At 34.0% G+C, this 22996-nt stretch overlaps 1 protein-coding gene across 1 annotated transcript; it reads right to left on the reverse strand.

The window, feature by feature from the left end:
* Positions 1–8746: 8746 nt before the first annotated feature.
* On the reverse strand, positions 8747–15296 carry LOC128177760 (uncharacterized). The gene is made up of 2 exons (XM_052844603.1): positions 15275–15296; positions 8747–11205 (listed from the first exon to the last, which is right to left on the reverse strand). Exon 2 carries the CDS (start codon positions 11193–11195, stop codon positions 9135–9137), a length of 2061 nt encoding a protein of 686 aa, XP_052700563.1. The 5' UTR covers positions 11196–11205; positions 15275–15296; the 3' UTR covers positions 8747–9134.
* Positions 15297–22996: the final 7700 nt, after the last annotated feature.

Raw genomic sequence — 22996 nt, forward strand, 5'->3', positions numbered from 1 at the left:
ATTACATTCGTGTCGTTACATTGGTGTAGTGACGTTACAACTGCCACTATACGATTTCATTGGTGCTGTTACGTTACAATTACCAATATACAACTGCATTGGTGCCGTGACGTTACATTAACCATAAACAATAACCTTGGTGCTGTGGCGTTACAATAACCACTATACGATTGAATTGGTGCCGTGACGTTACAATAACCATATACGATTCCATTGGTGCCGTGACGTTACAATTTCCACTATACGATTTCATAAGTGCCGTGACGTTACAGATACTAATCTACGATTCCATTGATGCCGTGACGTTACATTTACCACTATACGATACGATTACATTGGTGCCGTGACCTTACAGTTACCACAATACGATTCCATTGGTGCCGTTACGTTACCACTTTATGATTACATTGGTGCCGTCACGTTACAATTACCAGTAAACGATTATATTGGTGCTGTACCACTATACGATTCCATTGATGCTGTGACGTTAAAATTACCACTACTCGATTACATTGGTGCCGTTTCGTTACAGTTACCACAATACGATTACATTGGCATCGTCACGTTACAATTACCACTATACGATTACATTGGTGCTGTGACGTTACAATTACTACTATACGATTACATTGTCGCCTTGACGTTACAATTACCACTATACGATTGATATTGATACTTATATTTCGGTGTGAAAGACTCCATCTTGAAGGATGTGAAAAATTTTCATGCTTTATAAATAAACAAGAAATGACTTCCTGTAGGCCAGGATATTTTCTTTAAGGGTATCAAGGGTTCTTATAGTTTCTTCCAAAATAAGTATTTACAAGTGATTCAAGTTTCAGTTTTTGTAAATGTTTTATAGCAATGAGCACAAAGCTGACACAACTCATAAATAGGCACCAGTATATAGGTGTATAACCCTTTGAATTTGTTACACCCAAATGCGCAACTGAGACTCATGGTCGATGTGTAATTTTCTTTATGTTGTCAAAGATTTTGCACTTTTATTCCTGTCTAATGTCCATTTTTGTTATTTTCATAATGCATTTAACAGTATGTTTGATGTTACTTTTGTCTGAGAATAAGTACGTATAATTTGGTAATTTCATTGCAGCCGAGGATGATGACAATATAAGTGTATATGAACAGACAGCAAAATACTTCTTACTGTAACGAGGTCTGCAGCTTATATAAAGAGAGGTTGTAGGAATAACACCGATAAAAGAGGAACATGGCCAACAACGCCTTTTACAATCTGTGTTCAGATCTAGGTTACTCAGTCATCTATAGATGAATATAAAAAATAAATATTATAATAGTGGCTTTATCCAAAGGGTCGGATCACGTCGAGTTGTCAGGTGCTGATCATCAGATCAAACAAGACAGGAAGCATTGAATTTGATCTGATGATCCACATCTGGCAACGAACCAGATATGATCCCGTTATGGAAAGACACGTGCAAACTGTGGAATCATTCAAATTCGTGGGGTACAATTTTCGTGGACTTTTGCTTATTTGTGGGGATGAAATTAATGAATTATTCTTTCAGTATTATGAGGAGGTCAAATATGGTCGGGGTGATCAGCAACAATATTTGATTAAGGAATGATTCCCTATTATTTATAATTATATAATTTCAGCAATTCTGGCATTAATTTTAAAAATAGTCTTGATGGAGCTTATTGGACTATACGTTACAAAATCGATTCGTATAGTGTTATCACAGACAAAGACACTCGAAATTGTAAATATACCCAAATCAGTTTATCTTACAGTATAGATATCCCATTTAGATGGGAATTGCTGACTTATGTCTTACACTGTTGGTATGAAGTAAACAGTGAGAACACGATGCTGTAGTCTTCGAACGTAACATCAACAGTGAATTACCGTGCTTTATGGAAATACGTCAAACAATGCTCATCAATATTTTGAACACCCAGGGTCTGAGAACAAGATGCAGGTTTATATGTATACAGATACATGCGGATCAATATTTTTTTCCGGGGGGGGGGGGGGGGGTCCTAGGCATATATTTTAAAGGGACTTGGACAAGATTTGACTTCAAATTTTCAAATTTTATTTTTCCATTTTGAATGTTTACACTGATAAATATAGAAGTTTTTTGTCAAAACTTAAAAGTTAAATATCAAGTTATGAGCAAGATACAGAGTTCACAATTCTTTGTTTTTAAACAAAGCTCGAATATTGTCATTTTTTATACATATGTGTTGTATTGGTGTAAGTTTCAATCAAATGTATCTTTCTTTTGTTGATAATAGTATTTATGAAGATAGAGAGTTAGTTTAAATTGTTTTTTACAAGTCATTTTGTCTAAGAAATGGTAAATCTCTACATTACATATTTTGTTATCAACTATAAGACTAGAGCTTTGTTTACATAACAACCAATTCTTACCTCTGTATCTCGCTTATAACTTGACTTTAACATTCAATATGTTGGTCAATCATCTAAAATGCACCAGTAAACCATTGTATACATAAAAAATGAAAATAAAATGTTTGATCTCAAATACTGTCCAAGTCCCTATAAAGAAGATTGATGAAAAAGGCTTCTAAAATGCCTATATGACAAAAGGTAAGATACTGTAATATTAAAATATCAAGAAATCTGATATCTTTTTTAAATTATTAAAAATAATTCATACAGTGAAACTCGTTTAGTACGAACACGAATATATAGCGAATTCTCGGATATAGCGAAGTTTTTTGAGTCCCCGGTAGAATACTTAACAAATCTTTACAAAATTATTTAATTATTTAAAATAATAACGATTTGCGACCCTTAAATATGTGAAATACTTTAAATACGCCGATTTAAACTAGCATATGCGTGTCAAGACCTCCAAATAAGGTTATTTTTTAGAACTTAAATGCGTTTTCTTTTACAGAGTGGGTCTGAGCTCCATATTTTTGCCATAGTCTAAATAAGGTTTAATGGAAATCAAACCGATTTCAATCAACAAAAACGTGGAGAGATGACCACTATACATTAAAAATGTCATTTTGTATCGCAACAATTTAACGTTTTAGAAAAATAATACAAGTCCGTGGTTCAGTGGTTAGAGTACCAGACATAAGATAACCTTATAGAGCTAGGGGTTTTTTTTAGATTGTGGGTTTGATACGACTAAAACTGTAGGGTTTCTTTTTTTCTCATCATTTGTTTTTTAAAATATTCAAAACTGAACATAATAATTACAAATTGTTCTTTTGTAAACTTGTATTATAACATTATCAAATATATTTTTAAAAGTTGATAAAAATTAATTTGAAATTGTATTTTACGACTTAACCAAATGGGCATTTGTGCTATATCATTCTTCATTCTTCTTTTACTATGTAAATTTAAGAAATTTGAATTTAACATTGGGAGGGGTTCGGAACACCCCCCCCCCAACCTCTAGATAAACCTGTGTGTGGCCGAGCTATTTACTAGGAAAGACCTTTAAATGACGCGATAAGGGAAACCAAAATATAGATGAAAGAGGGACCTAGTAATTTGAAAAGTGTTGGGGTGTCAAGACAAATGATACGTAAACCGTACAAGGTGATATACGAATGAAAATTCAATGTATATACGTGTTAATATTCATTACTATTCTATGTCAAAGTTTTTTAAATTAAGGCATTTTGCAAATAAACTACAAAGTGCCTGCACCAGAGTACTTGCTTACACCTTTGGTATTTCAACACATGCGTGATGATGTCCGTAAGGTATATTTGAATTTTAAAGCTGCTTGGTCCGATTTTTTTGTTATTACAGTATCAAATTTTTTTCAATACAAACCATTTATCTTAGAAAGTTATGGACTTTCTCCTATTTACACGAGCAGAATCAGTCTCCTTTCAAAGTTAGAAATATTCAAAGTAAATAAAAATAATTTCTTTTAGGCAAACGAAAAAACAAACCAAAGTGCATCACGGGAATTCTTAGAAAAGGAAACCGTTTTATTTCGTCCCCCGAATGATTGGGGTTCTTCAACCCGCATGCTACAAATCGATTGTGAAGAAAGCAAACTTCAGAAATATTAGCGAACAAAACATACAAATGTTTATTTGTAATTTGTCTGATTATTTCGACCTTTATTTAATGCGATGTCAAAGTCGTAATACAACCATACCCGTCTCGTCGCCAGGGGTGAAAATTAACATGAGGCGAAATAACGCGGTACCTTTTTATGTCGTTTGTTTGTTAGCAAATTTTGTACATATTTTTCTTCATTGAAATTTGGCTTAATTGACCAGAAAAAACTACTGCAATGTCTATTATTATACATATACTAAGCATAGCCATCGTTTAAAAGCGTGCATAAAATTTGATATAAAATCGGACCAAGCAGCTTTAACTGATTAGTTATTATTGTAAAATTAATCAAAAACCTACTTTCGATAAACAAGCCCGAAATAGTTAAAATGAGAGTAAGGTGGTAGACACGCTTTGGCGGATCCAAGTCACGGATAGTTTGCATCAAAATATACACTGGCAATGAAAAAATATTGAATGATTACGCAAAGAGTGAATATTTTTACTGTGAGCCTATTTACGGAATACATAGAAGTTAAGATTTGATAAATGTTGAATAAGTAAAGGATATAAGCCAAAAACTGTCCATTCTGTGAGAGAAAGAACTCATCGAGGCCCGAAGGGCCGAGATCAGTTCTTTCTCTCACAGAATGGACAGTTTGAGGCTTATATCCGACTTAAAACATTCTCTTTTGTTTTAAGAATGGACTTCAACAGGTACACCAGTTGACAATGAAAATAGAGCTATTTATAACCACCCCTAACAAAAATGCAGTCCTGAGTAGAATTCTGTTTCTATTGTCTACTTAGTGGACAGGTACAGGTGACTTTTTAGGTATAACTTGAAATGCATGATTTTTCATTCATTCACACAACTTGTGTTTTAGTATCGAGATATCTTCCTCTGATGGAGAAAGCATTTTCTAAAAATAACTCAGTTAAAATGCAAGGATGATTATGAAAATCATCCAAACACGGATGGTGTTCTAAGTCACATTCTAGATATGGAGCCTGGGCCAGATTTTGATTTAATTCAGAACTGTGACTTTTCTGATATCTCTGATGAAGATATGATTAACGCCAGTCAAGAGGTAGAGAGCAATAATAGGTTTTTAAAACCTCTGAATCAGCAGGATTTGGATGACTTAATACGGAGTGGTTTATCTAAGAAAACGGAGGCAAAGTCAAATCTGGATTTTCCTGATTCCACATATGTTTACAACTGCATTTGGATTATTTTCCACTCATGTACCAGTGCATTTGAATTATTTTACAGAGTTGTGTCAATACATTTGGATTATTATATTTCAAAGCATGCTTAATTAAATTTCATTTTGTTCTCAGATGTATGGCTTTGCATGGTATTTGTTTTATTACACGTCCAATAAGTTTACAATTACTATCCATTATTTTTTACTGGGCAGATTTCACTGTCCATTCTTTAAAATAATGGACAGTTTTTTAAACTTATTGGACACTTACAGGTAACTTTTTGGATTTGTTCTCAAATCTACAAGTACTTTATGCTATATAATAGTTTAAAATAACAAAGGATTGCATAACGAAAATGTTTTAAATAAAATGAGTCAATTCGTTTCTTTAGTTGGCGGTTATAGTTTTGACACACATTCGCTTGAGGACTTCCTAGAAAGGGGTAACCAAGAACGCGGATAATTAATTAAGGAAAAGTGTAGGACGAGTTCACCATGCATTGCGGGCAGATACTTTGGATCACTCAGACTTAAAATGGAACAATTAATGCGATTTTAGATTTTAGTATTTTCCAGAACTTTCCTGAACGGGGTACCCAGTAACGGGTTGACTAATTGACATCATGGCGGAAAGTGTAGGGCGAGTTAACAATCAGTCAGATCTGACAACTTCGGTTTAAAATATGCTTGCAAATGGATAATATTGCATAACCTAGCATGTTTGAATTTCATACTTTTTTTATACGACGACGGATTGGTTGTTGTGTAAACCTAAGAAATCAATTTCAGCTTAATGGGGATGCCCCCACCCCCATCCAGATTGCCCCCTCCCCCTCCAGATTGTTTTTAAAACAGTCTTTTATCTAAATATCCTTATGTTGGAGAGTAATACAAATTAAATTTATAAATTGACCAAAAAAAAAAATAAAGAGAGAGATACACTAAATACCCATTCACTGATTTGAAATAAATAACAACAAACGGGATTACGGCCACGTACTCACTTGTTTAGTCCTGGATTCGTAAATACACGCATACACATGCAGTGTTTTGGGTTCAAATCCTACTGGTGACTCTTTTTTATTATTATTATTTTTTTTATATACTTTTTTGTTTTTAAGCTTGTGTTGATATAACATTGAGTTATAGAATACCACTATATTTTAATTTGTCATTATTGATTTCTGCAATATTTTCTGTTCTTAATACTAGATTATTAAGATATACAATATAACTAAATTAAAATATGCATGCATTAACATTTCCAATATATCGACAGTGTAATTATCGGATTACCCCTCGTTGCCATTTTTAGAATGCTTGTGAGTTCTTTTAATAGCCGGAATAGATATGTACTTCAACTCTCAACATAATATAGTTTGAGTTATCAATTTTTGTTCAAACCTGTACATAGACTTTCGAAGTTATAGACATTGAAATCCCAAATGATTTGTGTTGATGATTTCTGCAAACTTACAATCATGTACGCCCAATTTCTTTACAGAGTTTTTAAAAACAATGTCAGATTCATTGCTTATGAGCTGAATGCACTTCCCTCCTTTAAATAAGTAATTAAGAGCTCTTTCTTTCACAAATTGAACTTTTATTAAAAAAATACATGTAGAATATTTTATAACGACAGCTTATAATTAACGCTCTTAATTATTTTTGTCTTGTTTAAAAAATTGTTGATAACCTCCTTCAGAATATGAGGATAAATAATCTACAGCAAAACAGGTTTTAGCAAAGCTTTCAATGAGTCCATGAAAAAACTTTCTTGTAATATTCTTAAACAGAAATCATGGTCATGTAGTAGTTGGGGCTATATGGGCCGTGGATATCGGCCTGGGTAGCTCAGTGGTAGAGCTCCTGACTAGAGTTGCAGGGGTCCCGGGTTTGATTCCCGGTCCAGCAATATGTTTTCATTGTATTTATTTACTCATTCCTCCTTTCCTATTAGATTCATATTAATTTATATAGTAAATTGATAATAGAAAGCGTTCAAAATAACATCTCTAATTGTTAAATACAAGACAAAAGATTAAACAATTATTTTATTTAATTTCAAAGACAAAATATCATTACAATTATTTCATTTTATTTTAAAGACTTTACAAAAAACTGTTTAAATGAACTTGCAAAGTGACAGATATTACAACCATCGTTTAAAAGATTTTTTTTAGCATTGTTTTCAGAAGTTTCATGAAAATTTTACTTTTTGAGATTATAAATTCGTTATATTTGATGTTATATTTCAGTTTTGCTCTACGTATCATCCTATACACGATTTTGTATAATAAATGCATATATCATGACCAATAAAAGTCAATTATATCCATCTAGATATATTTGTAGAGTCACTCATGACTTAAGATTATTATCAAACGTGTTGTGTGTTTTCTATCTCCAAGCATCGCAAATCATGAGACGATCTTTTTATCGCATGCTTTACCACGTCTATTGTTAAACCTCAATCTTTTCTGTGAAAATTATATTTTCAGAGCCGCACAACACATTTACTGCAAGACATCAATAACTTTACTAATGAAAAAAAGATCTTTGAAGACTAACAAACAAACATTTCATTTTCGATCATACTTTTATCAGTTCATGAGAGTAGAATAAAACCAGTTTTAATTAAATTGCTTCACATTTACAACTTCACACCTTTCAACTTATTTATTTTTTCTCCTTTTTCATTCTACGTCAATCAACCGCCTAAACTTATGTAATGTTATTAATAAGACTAAACAGTGTAATATAAAAAAATAGCACATGAGTGATATACACCATATATTGAGCTAAACATGTGATAAAAGAATAATATTGAACATGGATGTATGGTTCTATTACAGCACTAAATCTTACAATATCAGTGGTATATAACATATCTCACAGAATTCATCTCATCATAACAAATGATACATCAAAACAAGTGGTATATCAAAACAAATGAAACATCATAACAAATGATACATCAAAACAAATGGAACATCAACACGAAAGAAACAGATACGTCAAAACAAATGGAACGTCAAAACGAATGATACATCAAAACAAATAGAACATAAAAAACCCCCAAAAAAAACAACCAACAACAGGTACGTCAAAACAAATGGAACATCAAAACAAATGGTATACCAAAACAAATAATACATCAAGCAAATGGTATATCAAAACAAATGGAACATCAAAACAAATTATTCATCAAATCAAATGATACATCAAAACAAATTGAACATCAAAACAAATAAAACATCAAAACAAATGGAACATCAAAACAAATGGTATACCAAAACAAATAATACATCAAGCAAATGGTATATCAAAACAAATGGAACATCAACACAAATAATTCATCAAATCAAATGATACATCAAAACAAATTGAACATCAAAACAAATTGAACATCAAAACAAATAAAACATCAAAACAAATGGAACATCAAAACAAATGGAACATCAAAACAAATGGAACATCAAAACAAATGATACATCAACAAATGGAACATCAAAAAAAAAGAAACAGGTACGTCAAAACAAATGGAACGTCAAAACAAATGGTTCATCAAAACAAATGGAAAATCACAACAAAGCACATTATATGAGAGTCATCATATAGTATTAAATTGATCTTAATTGAACTCAACTGTTCATAGTTCTAGTATGCCTGTTCTCCCGAGGTATTGTTAACTAAGCAAAAACAAGAGAGAAAGATAAAATGCTTAAAGATGGTTAAAAGTTAGAAAATTAAAAGTTAGATACACTGCAATGAAATGTAGTGATTCAAGAACTATAGTGATTGGGGGGGGGGGGGGGGTACTGTCCCTATATTGTCTTAATTTTTACATACTGATTTTGTTAATCCAGGCTTTTTTAATCTAAAGGCAGATCCTCTACATACTGGTGTTGTGTTGACTGAACTATGTCCTGTATTCTCCTCTGTCTAGCTGTATGTATGTTGTAGAATGGATGCTGTGTGATCTGTGACTGTTGGTATGAGTAAAGAGCAGTCTGGAGGTCCCCTGTGATCTGTTGACAAATCCCCAGGATCTCCCAGGAGATTTCTCTGTTTCCATCAACTATATACAGTTCCTGATCATGGTGGACTAGGGCCTGTAGCTGATCTAGAGCTGCTTGTGATAATGTTGTATCAATGTGTCTGTAACACAAAAACTCTAGGAAGAATAACATTACATACCCTGGGATAAATAATGTATGATTTCTGCTCCGCAGAGCGGACTTTTGTTCTGGTAGTAGTTCACTGATATAACAGATTTTGTTGTAAAGTGTGATAACAAATGCCACAGCCTGTAAGAACTTAGACCAAGACTGTCCCTCTACAGGCTCAGTATACCCCTCTCCGTCTACAGTTTGATGGTATGATAAGATCATATATCGTGCTAACTTGACCTTTGTCATCTCTATAACAGATAAAGCTTCCCTGTATCTGAGTGTGTTGTAATAATGCATTGCAATGTACAACATATCAGATACACACCCAAACTTGGCTGCTAATTTCAGCATATGATAGGACAGCTTGTCTGCAATATACATCTGTTTGTTAAGACCTGTGTTAGTGTATAATTTTTGTAATGCAAAAGCAGTACTCTGTAAAAACAGAGCTGTGTACTTCTGTAATGTAACAACTTGATAGTGTGACAAGGGTGTATGTACCAACTCTTCTAGTGTATGGATGGCTTTGGTAAGATCACACATGTATCCATGAGCTACAACTGTTGAAAATTGAACGAAGGAACCTTGGAAAAGTTCTAAATCATAATCAAATTCAGACTTCAGTATACTCTCATCTGTACAAATAGAAAGTCTAGGATTGTACAGGACATCAATGATGTAGGACCTGATAGAGGAACTCTGTAACAGACAGGCCAGACCTTTGTTGTATAATTCATTTAACTGTAGGAACAATCTGTTTTGTGCTGAGCCATGGACCTTTGTCAGAAACATGTTGTTTTGTGGGATGAAAAAGTTAGGACAAACTCCATTATACACCCACTTAAGGAGAAGTTTGAAACAGACCCAGAAACCGGCCAGGAGATTTTGTGGACACCAGTGAGGTAGTGTGTTTTGTTGTATTGCCCAGAAAACTGTTGTCTTCATGTGATAGGAACACAACAGTTGATTGGTTTCTTCTGATTGTTGATTTATAACTTCTTTTAAGAAAATTTTTAACAACCCATAAGTCAAAAACTGACAGTGGTTCATTGAGTAAACTATTTTATATTCTGCCCGAGAAAAAGAAATTCTCCATTCTTCATTTTCATGTGGTCCTAATGGGTGTCCTATTGCAACAAAGTGACATCCATTTCTGACAATGTCATCAATGATTGCAGGATCAGGCCATGAGTGACATCTGTCTATCCATGAGGAGGCAGACGGAGGCCAAAAGTCACAAACAAAACAGTGAGCATTATCATATTCTATTCCTTCTACATTGGCAGTTCCACAGGGTCCGTGTAAAGTAGAATTAGGTATTGCTATAGAACGAGTGATCTGTCTGTATATAGAACTAGATATGCAGAGTATGTCATTTATTCTGACACATGCATGTTGGGCAAGCATACTAAACATATGTGCTGTTGGTGTCAGTTTCTGAAGTAAGGTGAATCCTGGTGGACTCTTAGAACTGTCAGAGAGAATCAAGATTGTATTGGCTGTATTGTAATACTCAGACTGAGACATGTCCATGATCACTCGGTGGTCGTTTGGCCAGTACATGGTGTCAATATCTGATCCCTTCAGTCTGAACCCTTCTCTCGTACTTCCACTCATCATCTTAACGGCCCCATTATTTGTTATCAGTCGGTTCTCCACCATCTCCTTGATGTCCGATGTCTCCCTCCTAATAGCCACCTGTTTTGTGGTCCCCACTATCTCACAAAGTCCCACAAACACAGACTCCGACATGTGCTGCATTCCCTGATGTCTGCCAAATTAGGTAAGTGAACATTGAATGTTTGTAATTTTGTTTCTTATTCATCCTATACACGTAAATAATAAATACAATCATATTGTCTACATTTTAAGATCAATTCTATGTCCGAATCAAAATTCGGTGACCACGCATAGTCACTGATTTTTTTAATACTTAACAGTTTGATAGACATTGATGAGTAAAAAAGTTCAACACCATTAATTCGTTGCTATGTGGCCCTGTTTCCATTTTGACAGAGGGTAAAGATGTAAAAATGGCATTTGAATGCTTATTTGGGAGCATATTGTGAGTATTTGGCAACAATTTAGGGTATCTAGGGTATTTACGGTATCTTGGGTATTTTTTTTAATAGTCATTTTTCAAGAGATTGAAAAACAAAGTGTAAAGAAACATGTTTTAAAAGTGTTCCATTTTAACTAAACATCAATTTTAAATTATTATTTCTTCAGTAAATTTAAACTTAGAATGCAAATCTATATTTTTTTAGGTACAAACTACTGTGCAATTAAGAATTTAAAAAGGAAAATAGAGAACTGCCGCTTTAAGCTAAAAATAAGGTGAATTCAAATATTTTGAAGCATTTGTGAATGGGTTCAATTCGCAAATCAAAAAAAATATTTGTTATTGATTAGAGAACAAGAGGCCCATGGGGCCACATCGCTCACCTGAGCAACAATGGGCGTTCAATAGATGTTGTGTCATATGGCCCTCGGTAGAATAACAAAAAATAAATATTGGTAAGTATTCAAATTTTACACTTATATTTGCATACACGTAATCTTTGACATTGTACCTTCATGAAATACTGTTTTTACACATAATAAGAAAATCCTACGCAAGATATAAAACTAAATATTTGGTGCGGGTACACTGTTCTATAACTTCTAATTCCCTGTATTTTCGTTCTGCACCCCTCCCCCACTTAATAAAGCGATCAAAATATATGAGAGCATATAGGTACATTTTCTTCCTCAACTACTTACTAGTTATTGTATTTTTTTGTAAATATAATAGTTATTGTATTCATCAGAAAATCCTACATCTATATATGTGAAGAAGAAAATTGCACCTCAATGCGCTCAATTTCTCAAATTAAAAATATTCAACAATTTAATTTGTCTTCTCCATTATAATTAAATGACTGTTGTTTACCTCGCGTAAACTCGTGACTTTTATAACTTTACTCACACTTGATTGATGAATCCACTGGAATGAAAAATGTTGTCACGTGACATGTTAAAGAGCTATAAAAATCAATGTTACCGTATTGACAGGCACATCAATCTAATTTACTATGGCCCACCCATTATTTTCATTTTTATTCAAAAATTACAAATGGCTACAAACCAGGATAATTTTCCGCTGTAATATTTTCTTAGGAATAGCGATAATTCATTTATCCCCGCAACAGAAATGTGTCAGAACTATGGAAACTGTTTTAACGATGTCGTTTTTATTTACTCACATTTCACATTATTCATTGTATAAAGAGGGGGCCCCAGAGAGTAGTTATATACAGCATATCATTCTTTAATTTTTTTTGTGTACAAGTATTTAACATACTCTAATTCATATAGATTCTTATGATCAACCAAAATTTCAGCGTCAATCGTAGAATTATAAGCAAGACACAGAGCTCAAAATTTTGCTAGGTTTGAGTCATATTTTGTTCACATGAGTTTATTACATTCAGCTTAAGATTTTTAACTTGGTATTTCCTATTCGGCATTTAAAATGGAAAAAAATGAATGGCCTCAGATCTGTGTACAAACATAGAATTGTGAGCAAATCTCTATATCTTGCTCATAATTCGAAGCTTAACACTCAAATATGGTAAGTAAATAGAAATTGTAAACAAGTAAACACAAGAAACATGCACTATAACAAATAAAGAACACAATTTATTTTTCAAAATGAATCATATACATGTATATACCTACATATTTCCGTCAGCGATATTAAACTCTATTTAAACCGAATAAACTCGAGAAAATGCCGAGCATCTCAGCAAAACATATTGCATTATTCTACCATTACGCAAAAGATGATACCGAATTACCCATAGCATGAATGAATTGCATTTTAGTCCTTTCTTAATACATAAGATGTTGCTTAATTTGCGCAGGTAAACAGTAAACTGTTTGATTTACCGAAGTCTCTGTTTGATTTGATACGTAAAAATCAGGAAATACAAGCGACAGTTCCCAAGTTAACGCGAAGCATAAATGAAAACGAAACGAAAATCACAACAAGCTAACACCACCGTCATATGTGAAAACTGTCAACGCATTGAAATATGTAGCCTCAATTTACTTCAGAAAATCGGCACCAATGTTTTTTGCATGTTTCAAAGATTCCCTTTGTATACGAACTGTTGCACAACAAACAAATTCATCATTGTCAGATCGACCCGTTTATCTTATAGTGTCATGGCTGCTTTAAACAAAGAACCTCGTTTTAGAATTATGGAATACGAGTCTTGGTAAAATGGGTAAGCAAACCCGAGCCGGGGCAAAATAAAAGCCGGGGCAGATCGGCAATCGTCATTTCCAATTACGCATTATTTTGCAGCAATATTTACAGCGAATACAAATATACTGGTCAGTAAATATCTTGAAATTTTAATGAGATTTGCAGATTAATAACTGTTGATCTTTTGTTTTGCCCTGGCCCGGTCATGCCTACCCATTTTACCAAGACTCATGGATGCTATAAATTGCTTGAAACACGCCTTTTCATTCTTATTATTTCGTAATAACTCAGATTTGAAACAGAATTAGCCCATAATTTTTGCAATTTATATTTTCCTTTCCATAAGGATTACTAATGCTAAATTACATTGCATTTGACTCAGTAGGTCTTGAGAAGAAGATTTTTAAAAATGCACCCCCCTTTTTTTTTTTTACAGTTTCGATGTTTTCTCCGCTTTGAATGAAGATCTGTCTTTCATTTTTGCAATTTATATTTGCCTTTCCATAAGAATGCTTTGTGCCAAATTTGGTTGAAATCGGCCAAGCAGTTTTAAAGAAGAAGTTTAAAATGTAAAAAGTTTACAGACAGACAGACGGACAGACAGACGGACGGACAGACGGACGACGGACAAAATGTGATCAGAATAGCTCACTTGACCTTTAGCTCAGGTGAGCTAAAAAAGGTAAGTCATGAACTTCAAAATTTTTAAGTTACAATGGTAAATTTTTGAAAGTATTGGTTTCTTCATCAATTTTGTTCTATGACATAAAAATTGACAATTTAACAAAGTTTGTTTAAAGTCTTTGATAGTTTATATTAGTGCACAAAACCTTCTGTCTTTAGAGTAAACTACTGTCAAAGTGGATCCTGTATTTTCCGTGCACCCCCGCGGGTCGTGACAGGTGTCTCAGGTATAAACTCGTACCCCCGCGGAAGGGTTGTCCAGCGAATCAACATTTCCGAGAGAGAGAGAGAGAGAGAGAGAGAGAGAGAGAGAGAGAGAGTGTGTGTGTTTGAAGAATATGTTTATTTGTTTATTTTGTCTACCACGTTTTTAATTTTTAAAACCTTATTGCATATCTTTTGAAACCAGAATCTTTGTTAAAAAAAGTCAATTCTTAAGCCACTAAATGACCCCCAGGACAAAGTTGAAATTTCTGAAGCATTATTGCGCATCTATAGGACACCTCAAAACATATTCCAAGAGATGATTTGTCTATTTTTGAAAATGTATGAGTCTAAGAAAGCAGATTATTGTTAAAAAACCGTTATTTTTTTACCAATTATTTGACCCAGAAAATACAGAAACCTTTTTACAAAACAACATGACACCCCACATTAAACTCCAAGAGTTCAGTTTGCTGGTTTATAAGATGTAGGAGCAAGTTGAGAAAGTAAAACGTGACAGACGGACGGCCGGAAGGACAGACGGACCGGGGTAACAACAAAACACCCAAACTTTATTTAGAAAGTGCAGGTATAAATATAAAAAACATTGGTGACTATGCATGGCCAGATCCTTATATAAATCTTTAATTTTCACATAGAATTGATATTAAAGCAAATAAAGATATTTTAATGCACTTACATTTTGGTGGGGAAAGTCTCCATTTTGAATGATGTGAAAATTTTTTATGCTATATAAATGACCAAGAAATATACTTCCTTTTAGCCAGGAAATCTTTTTAAATGTGTCAAGGGTTCTGATGGTTTCTTCCAAAATGGGCATTTACAATTGATTCCAGTTTCAGTTTTTTGTAATTTTTTTATAGCAATGAGCTTGAGGTATCTCACTCCTTACTGTTCTTGTATCAAGAATTTCTTGATAAGTATATCATTGAAATCTGTAGACAAACCATACTTGAAAGATACAAAGATAATTGGAGGACGTGTTCATCCTTCTGAGTTATGGCCTATTCAATTTGACCTTTTTGCACCTAAAATGCGATTTCACCCTGATTAGGATTTGTTGTCAGCCTTTTTGATTAAACAAACTTTATTCTTGAAAATGGTCACTCTGAATAGAGGGATTACAAAAAAATTGTACGAAGCTGCATAGATTTTTTTGTGTGACCTTGCACTTAGAATAGACATTTCCTATAATAGTTACAGTTTGATTTGAAATAAAAACATTTTAATAACAAGAAAAATGACAATAACAAACTGTCAACCAAGAATTTATAAGAAACAGGGGGTCAGTTATGTCTAATTTTACATATATGGCTTCAAACACGGGCCCTGGAAGTTATTGTAAATATATTGCATGTGCATGTATAAAAAAGTAAGGGTAGGACACTCTTTTTGGGGCGAAATCGGGTTTGACGAAGTCTGGGCGTTCCTCAAACGAAATTTCGCGATAAATTGTTCAAGTATACTTTTCTTACGACATATGTATACATTCGTTCCGCTCCAATGCTGTTTCGTCGAAGAAAAAGGTGTTTTTATACATCCAAGTGCCTAAGAATTTCGCTAGACTGGTTTACATCCGGTTTAATCGCAGTTCATAAATATGAATTTATGAATGTTGTGTAATTATTAAATGATGATCTTTCTGTGAGGATTAAATTAAGAGAATCATATTGATTCAAAATATATCTGCGCAATGAAATCAAAACGTGAAGAGTGAGATACCTTAAAGCTGAAACAACTCATAAGTAGGCACCAGCACATTGGATTTTTTACACCCAAATGCAAAACTGAAAGTCATGGCCGATGTGTCCTTATGTTTTCAAAGATTTTTCACTTTCATTCGGCATTTTTTGTTTGTATATAATGCTTTGCCCTGAGTTGGAGTATGTTTGTTCAATGATGTTACTTTTCTCTTTGCTTAGAACAAGTTCGTAAAAATTGATAATTTCATTGCAACCGAGAAACATGACAATGCAAGTGTATCAACAGGATCTGGTTTACTCATTCATTATCCCAACATTTTGGATAAGACTTCATGTAGCTGATCTTATTATGTTTTTGTTGCCCAGGTGAGCATTGTGGCCCATTAGCACCTTGTTTTTAGTCAGCCCGCGGGCTGACTATATTAAGTTAGGATGAAACTTCAATTGCGCTTGCGTAAATTGGAATTCTGGGAAGAAATAAGACACTTCGTGTTAGAAAAATTCGAAGACGTTATGAAACCGATCAATTTCTTGGTCAAACTGCGCATCAATGTATTGGAAGACTATCAATGGGAATCGTCTGCAGCCACAGTCCGGAGCCAGCGTATATCTTCCCAACTCTCTTAGTGAGATTGAAAAGTAAATATATTGGAAGACAATGAAAATCAGAGAGCTTTGTCTACAAAATTACAACTTTAAGTATTAAGTAGGTGTGCATTCATACATTGCGTATACACCACTACACGCTTAACTTCTCACCTACATGTACAGCCATAAAAATAAGGCTGCAAACTAAACGTGCATCCGCATATTATTGTTGATTTTCTTAGCTTTTCAAAAAACTAACCTTGTATTGTTTCATGGTGAGGACTGCATGATTATCGTACATTCGGGATCAAATGATGATTTACAGGTGAACTCAGCAGATCTGAGGAAACCAAACAAGGTCACTACGCACACTCCAAACATCAAAATATCGGAATAATGTGTAAAAATTCTTTGTTGCAGTGATGATACCATATCGAATAAGCACAGAAGGAAAAAGGGGTATACCGTTTAACCCATGTGTTTGTCTGTCTGTCTTTGTGTCTGTCCACAACAAAATTCTGTCAGAGTTTTCTCCGCAACTACTCATTGCAGATGCTTGAAATTTTATGACACCCTTTGTTCAGGTATGCCATATAGTTGTTCATTTTTTGTACCAATCAGACGTCAACTTTTTGTTAAATGATGACTGTTTATTTTTACCCAAAATTTTGTCAAATTTGTCTCAACAACTTTTAATTTTGGATGCTTGAAATTTTGATGCCCCCTTTCTTTAATCAAGCCATGTGGTTGGAATAATTTTTTCACGAAGTTGGTATCTACTTTATTTTTAAAGTTGATTTGCATAATTTGCAAGCAAGGAATTATATTCATCATTTACATCTGTAGGAAAACTCATTATGTCTATTCTGTGTGCTGTAGTATTAACTTGTACAATGAAATAACAACTATTAACTTGTACAATAAAATTATAATTATGAACTGTAATAAAAAGTGTTAAAAATAACTTGGTATATTACTGTTGTAATAAATAGGATTGCTTCTTATTGTTCAAGTTTATCTCAACTAAGTGTTTAATTTAATGGCATTGGCTCCTATATGAACAAAATAACTCATATTACAAATAGACACACAAAGATATACAAATAATTTACAATACGCAATTTTTCATTTAATTCAAATTATGATTTATCAACAAACCTCCAAGATATGGCGGCAGTGTCAAAAACAGTCAATAAACAGTAAATTACCCTTTTGCATAAGGTTTGACTGTATATAAAAACATCTTATATATTTACGTTTAAATCTATAAAACCTACAGACAGAGTTATCATTACACTGTATGTCAATACGACAAAATAACATTACAATTATTTCATTTAAATAAGGTCTTACCAAACAATTTGTAAATGAACTTCCAAAATGACAAATCTTAAAACAATCTTTTAGAACACACATTCGTTTTTCAAATGATTTTGCCACAGTTAGTACGAAAATGTAACTTTTAAGGTGATACATTACTAAGAGATTGTAAGAGTGTGTAGTGATGATACATATGTATTTTGATTTGATGATTGATTCAAGAACTATAATGATTGGGGGTGGGGGGATTGTCACTATCCCTATACTTTAAACGTACTACATTTGGCTGTATATTTTAATTAGCGCTTTTGGCGAAATGCGGCTGTCATAAAATCAAGCCATGCATGTATGTATACGAATAGTCACATTCAGGAGTAACCTAATTCAAATCCAACTTCTTCAAAAGGTAACTTCAACCAAATATTGTACACGCCAAATATAATACGTTTACAGTATTGTCTTAACCTCTGCATACTGTTTTTTTTTTCAATCTAAAGGGAGATCCTCTATATACTAGTGTTGTGTTGTCTGAACTATGTATTCTCCTTTGTATGCTGTGGAATTGTTCCTGTGTGAGTGACTGTTGATAGCAGTAAAGAGTAGCCTTGGGGTTCCCTGTGATCTGTTGACAGATTCCCAGGATTTCCCAGGAGATGTCTCTGTATAGATACAATATATACAGTCCCTGATCATGGTGGACTATGACCTGTAGCTCATCTAGAGCTGCTTGTGATAATGGTGTATCAGTGTGTCTGTAACACAAGAACTCTAGGAAGTGTAACATTACAAACACTGGGACAAATAATGTACGACATTTGTTCTGCAGAGCTGACTGTTGTTCTGGTATTAGTTCACTGATATAATAGATTCTGTTGTGAAATAAGATATTATCTGCTACAGCCTGTCTTGTCTCATCTTTGTAGTCCGGGACTGTCCCCCTACAGCCTCGGTATAACGTTCTCTGTTTACCTGTCCCCAATATATCAGGTAGGGCAAATACATCGGTTATGGCTCTGTTAATTTGACCTTTGTCAACTCTAGAACAGATATAAAGCTTCCCTGTATCGTAGCTGCAGGTATGTAGCTCCCGGTCTGAAAAAATATCAGATGGACTATCTGGGAGCTACAGTGCCTTCCATGGTAAAAAAAACTGCAATTTGCGGAGCACAAATCGCGCTAGTTTTGGAATGATTAACCTTACATGTATTTCCGAACTTATTCTGTGAAAACAATTAACACCATTAAATTCTTCATTAAATTTACTGCTGATATCGGTACTTTACTTGCCTCAAACTTTCTCTTAAACACGCTTACGGATCTCGGAAATTGAAGTATGTTAAATTCACGTCGAGCTCGAGAGTCGCCATTTTTCAATATAAACAAACTGCATCACTTCACTTTTCAGGACTGGTGATGGAGTTTAAAAGAATATCATAGGCAAGTAGTGATGATGTCTGTAGTAAAATGTCCTAGGAATGTTTTAGAATCAAATATTTCTTTAGAATATGTTCGGAAAATAGGTTAATCAGTCCAAAACTAGCGCAATTTTTTTGCGCCGTAAATTGCAGTTTTTTACTACGGGAGGCACTGTAGCTCCCAGGTCGTCCATCCGATCCGATTTTTTTTCAAACCAGGAGCTACAGACCTGTATTGGAGTCTCTTGTAATAATACACGGCAATGTACAAAATGTCAGATCCACACCAAAAATTGGCTTCTAATTTGAGCATGTGACAGGACAGTTTGTCTGCAATATGCATCTGTTTGTTGCCATCTGTATAAGTCTACATGTTTTGTAATGCAAAAGCAGTAAATTGAAGGACGGAGACTGTAAGTTTCTGCAACACCACACCTTGACGATGTGCATTGGTGAATCCATAAACTGTTCTAGTGTGTATGGTTTTAGTCATATTACTAAAATGACACTGAGACCTATCTTTGGTAATTTAACCCAGATACTCAGTTGCAGCTTTTAAATTATAAGAATTTATGACCAAGTCTACATCATATTCAATTTCAGACCTATCATACTCTCATCCGTACAATAGAAAGCCCTAGGATCGCACAGGACATCAATGATGTATGGCCTGATAGAGGAACTCTGTAACAGACAGGCCAGACCTTTCTTGTACAATTCATGTAACTGTAGGAACAATCTCTTTTGTGCTGAGCCATGGACCTTTGTCAGAAACAGGTTATTTTGTGGAATGAAAACATTAGGACAAATCCCCTTATTCACCCATTGAAGGAGGAGTTTAAAGCAGTCCCAGAAACCGGTCAGGAGATTTTGTGGACACAAGTGAGATAGTCTGTTTCGTTGTATCCCCCAGAAAACTGTTGTTTTTATGTGATAGGAACACAACCGTTTATTAGTTTCTTTCTGATTGTTGATTTGAAACTTCTTTAAGAAAATTTTTAACAACCCATATGTCAAAAACTGATAGTGGTTCATAGAATACACTGCCTGAGAAAAATAAAATTCTCCATTCTTCATTTTCATGGAGTCCTAATGGGTGTCTTATTGCTACACAGTGGCATCCATTTCTGACAATGTCATCAATGATTTCAGGATCGGGCCATGAGTGACATCTGTCTATCCATGAGGAGGCAGATTGAGGCCAAAAGTCACAAACAAAACAGTGGGCAAGGTCATATTCTACTCCATCATTGACACTACTCGAACACGGTCCATGTTCTGTAACATTAGGAATTCCTGCAGCAAAAATTAACTGTCTGTATATAGAACTAGATATATATAGACTCTGTCCTTCATTCTAACACATGCTAAGTGGACATTTCTGTATACTGTTGATGTCAGTAACTGATATAACGTGAATCCTGGTGGACTCTCAGAACTGTCAGAGAGAATCAAGGTTGTATTGGCTATGTTGTAATAATCATACTTAGACATGTACATGATCATTTTATGGTCGATTGGCCAGTACATTACGTCCACATCTGATCCCTTCAGTCTAAATCCTTCGCTGTGACTTCCACTTAGCATATTAATTACCCCATCATTAGGTGTAACTCATCTCCACATCATCTCCTTAATGTCTTTCACCTCCCTCCTCAAGGCCACCTGTTGTGAGGTCCCCACTATCTCACACAGTCCCACAAACACAGACTCTGACATGTGCTGCAGTCCCTCACATATGTCAAATTTGATATGTTAAGATTGAATACATGTCTTCTTTTTGAATAATTGTCTTCTTTTATTCACAGTATACATGTAAATAAGAAATGCACTCATAATGTCTACATTTTCAAAGCAAGTTAAGATATTCAAATTTACATTTCTGTGGAGAAAGACTTAATTTTGAAAGATGTTAAAAAGTTCATGCTATTTAAATGACATGACAATGTACTTCCTGTTAGTCAGGAAATTTTCTGAAAGGGTGTCAAGGGTTCTTATGGTTTCTTCTAAAATGATATTGAGAAATGTTTCAGTTTTTGTAAATGTTTTGTAGCAATAAGCTTAAAGCAAATCACAACTCATAAATAGGCACCAGTAGGCACGTAGCATCAGAGATGGGCCGGGGGAGGTGGGAGCCCCCCCCCTTTTTCTCGCAGCAAAGATTTTCTTTAATTTTGCATATCAAAAATTGGTTTATCATGGAGTTGGTCCCCTCACTTTTTTGGGGTTATGTAAATAATTGAATTGAAAATAAGGAAATTAAGAGGGTAATGTGAAATTGAGGTCAAAGGGTATAATGCCCTCCGCCCCCCCCCCCCCCCCCCCCCCCGCCCCCACCGGGTTAGAAATTTCATGGATTTCGGATTGTTTTTGTTTGAAAATTGCAGTCCCCCTTTCAGAGCCCGAGGAACATGACAATGCACGTGTATTAACATCACAGCGAAATACTCCGTACTGTTACGAGGTCTGCAGCTTATATGTGAAAAGGATGTTGTAATAGCACCGATGAAAGAGAAACATGGCTGATAACGCCTCTTACAATTTTTGTTCAGATTTGCTTATTTGTGGGGATAAACTAAGGAATATCGAATCATTCTTTATTAGTTTTATGAGGAGGTCAAATATGGTCGGAGTGATCAAATCAAATAAAGCCTGAAGGGCTTAATGATAGATTTGATCACGCCAATTGTTTCTGATTACCTCAAAATAATCAAAGAAATTTTCTCTATTACTTATGTTTATATAATTTCAGCAATTATTAAAATAGTCATTGAGTAAATGTATGCATGCGTGGATCCAGAGGGATTTTTTTTCTGGGGGTGGGTGGGGGTCCGAGGCATATTTTTTTTTACAATTTAATTAGGTAAATTTAAGAAGTTGAAAAAGATTAATCTAAAATGATAAATTAAAAAATTGTCTAAGAAGTCATTATGTTTTTAATCAATTGCAAACTGATTTTTGTATAGATGAAATAACCGTAGTCAAGGTACCCCTTTTATTTTATTTATTATAATTTATATTCAAACACTGGGTCTTTGTTTTAAAAGAATGAATAAGATTAAAGATAATAGTTGCATGATTTTAAAAAAATTGCCAATATAAACACGTATTTTATCAGAATGTACACTTTTTATGTGTGATTTTATTTAAAAGGTCCTTTTCTCTTCCTATTCCCTTCACAGAGGTTATCTTTCCTTGCATATAGGGTTTTATTTTAATCAATTTTGATCTGAGTGCGAGTTCATTGGTTCATTGCTTGCTGAACCTCGAGTTTACATACGTAATTCAATTTTGATATAAAAATTATAAAGACATGAAAGCAATGAAACATGCTTAATTTTTATATACATGTATTTTCATTTTTAACTGTCTTTG

The sequence above is a fragment of the Crassostrea angulata genome, chromosome 3 (genome assembly GCF_025612915.1).
Source record: "Crassostrea angulata isolate pt1a10 chromosome 3, ASM2561291v2, whole genome shotgun sequence".
Lineage (NCBI taxonomy): Eukaryota > Metazoa > Mollusca > Bivalvia > Ostreida > Ostreidae > Magallana > Magallana angulata.

Excerpts from the sequence above, each read along its gene's own strand:
- LOC128177760 (XM_052844603.1), bottom strand. The coding sequence starts at position 11,195 with ATGCAGCACATGTCGGAGTCTGTGTTTGTGGGACTTTGTGAGATAGTG.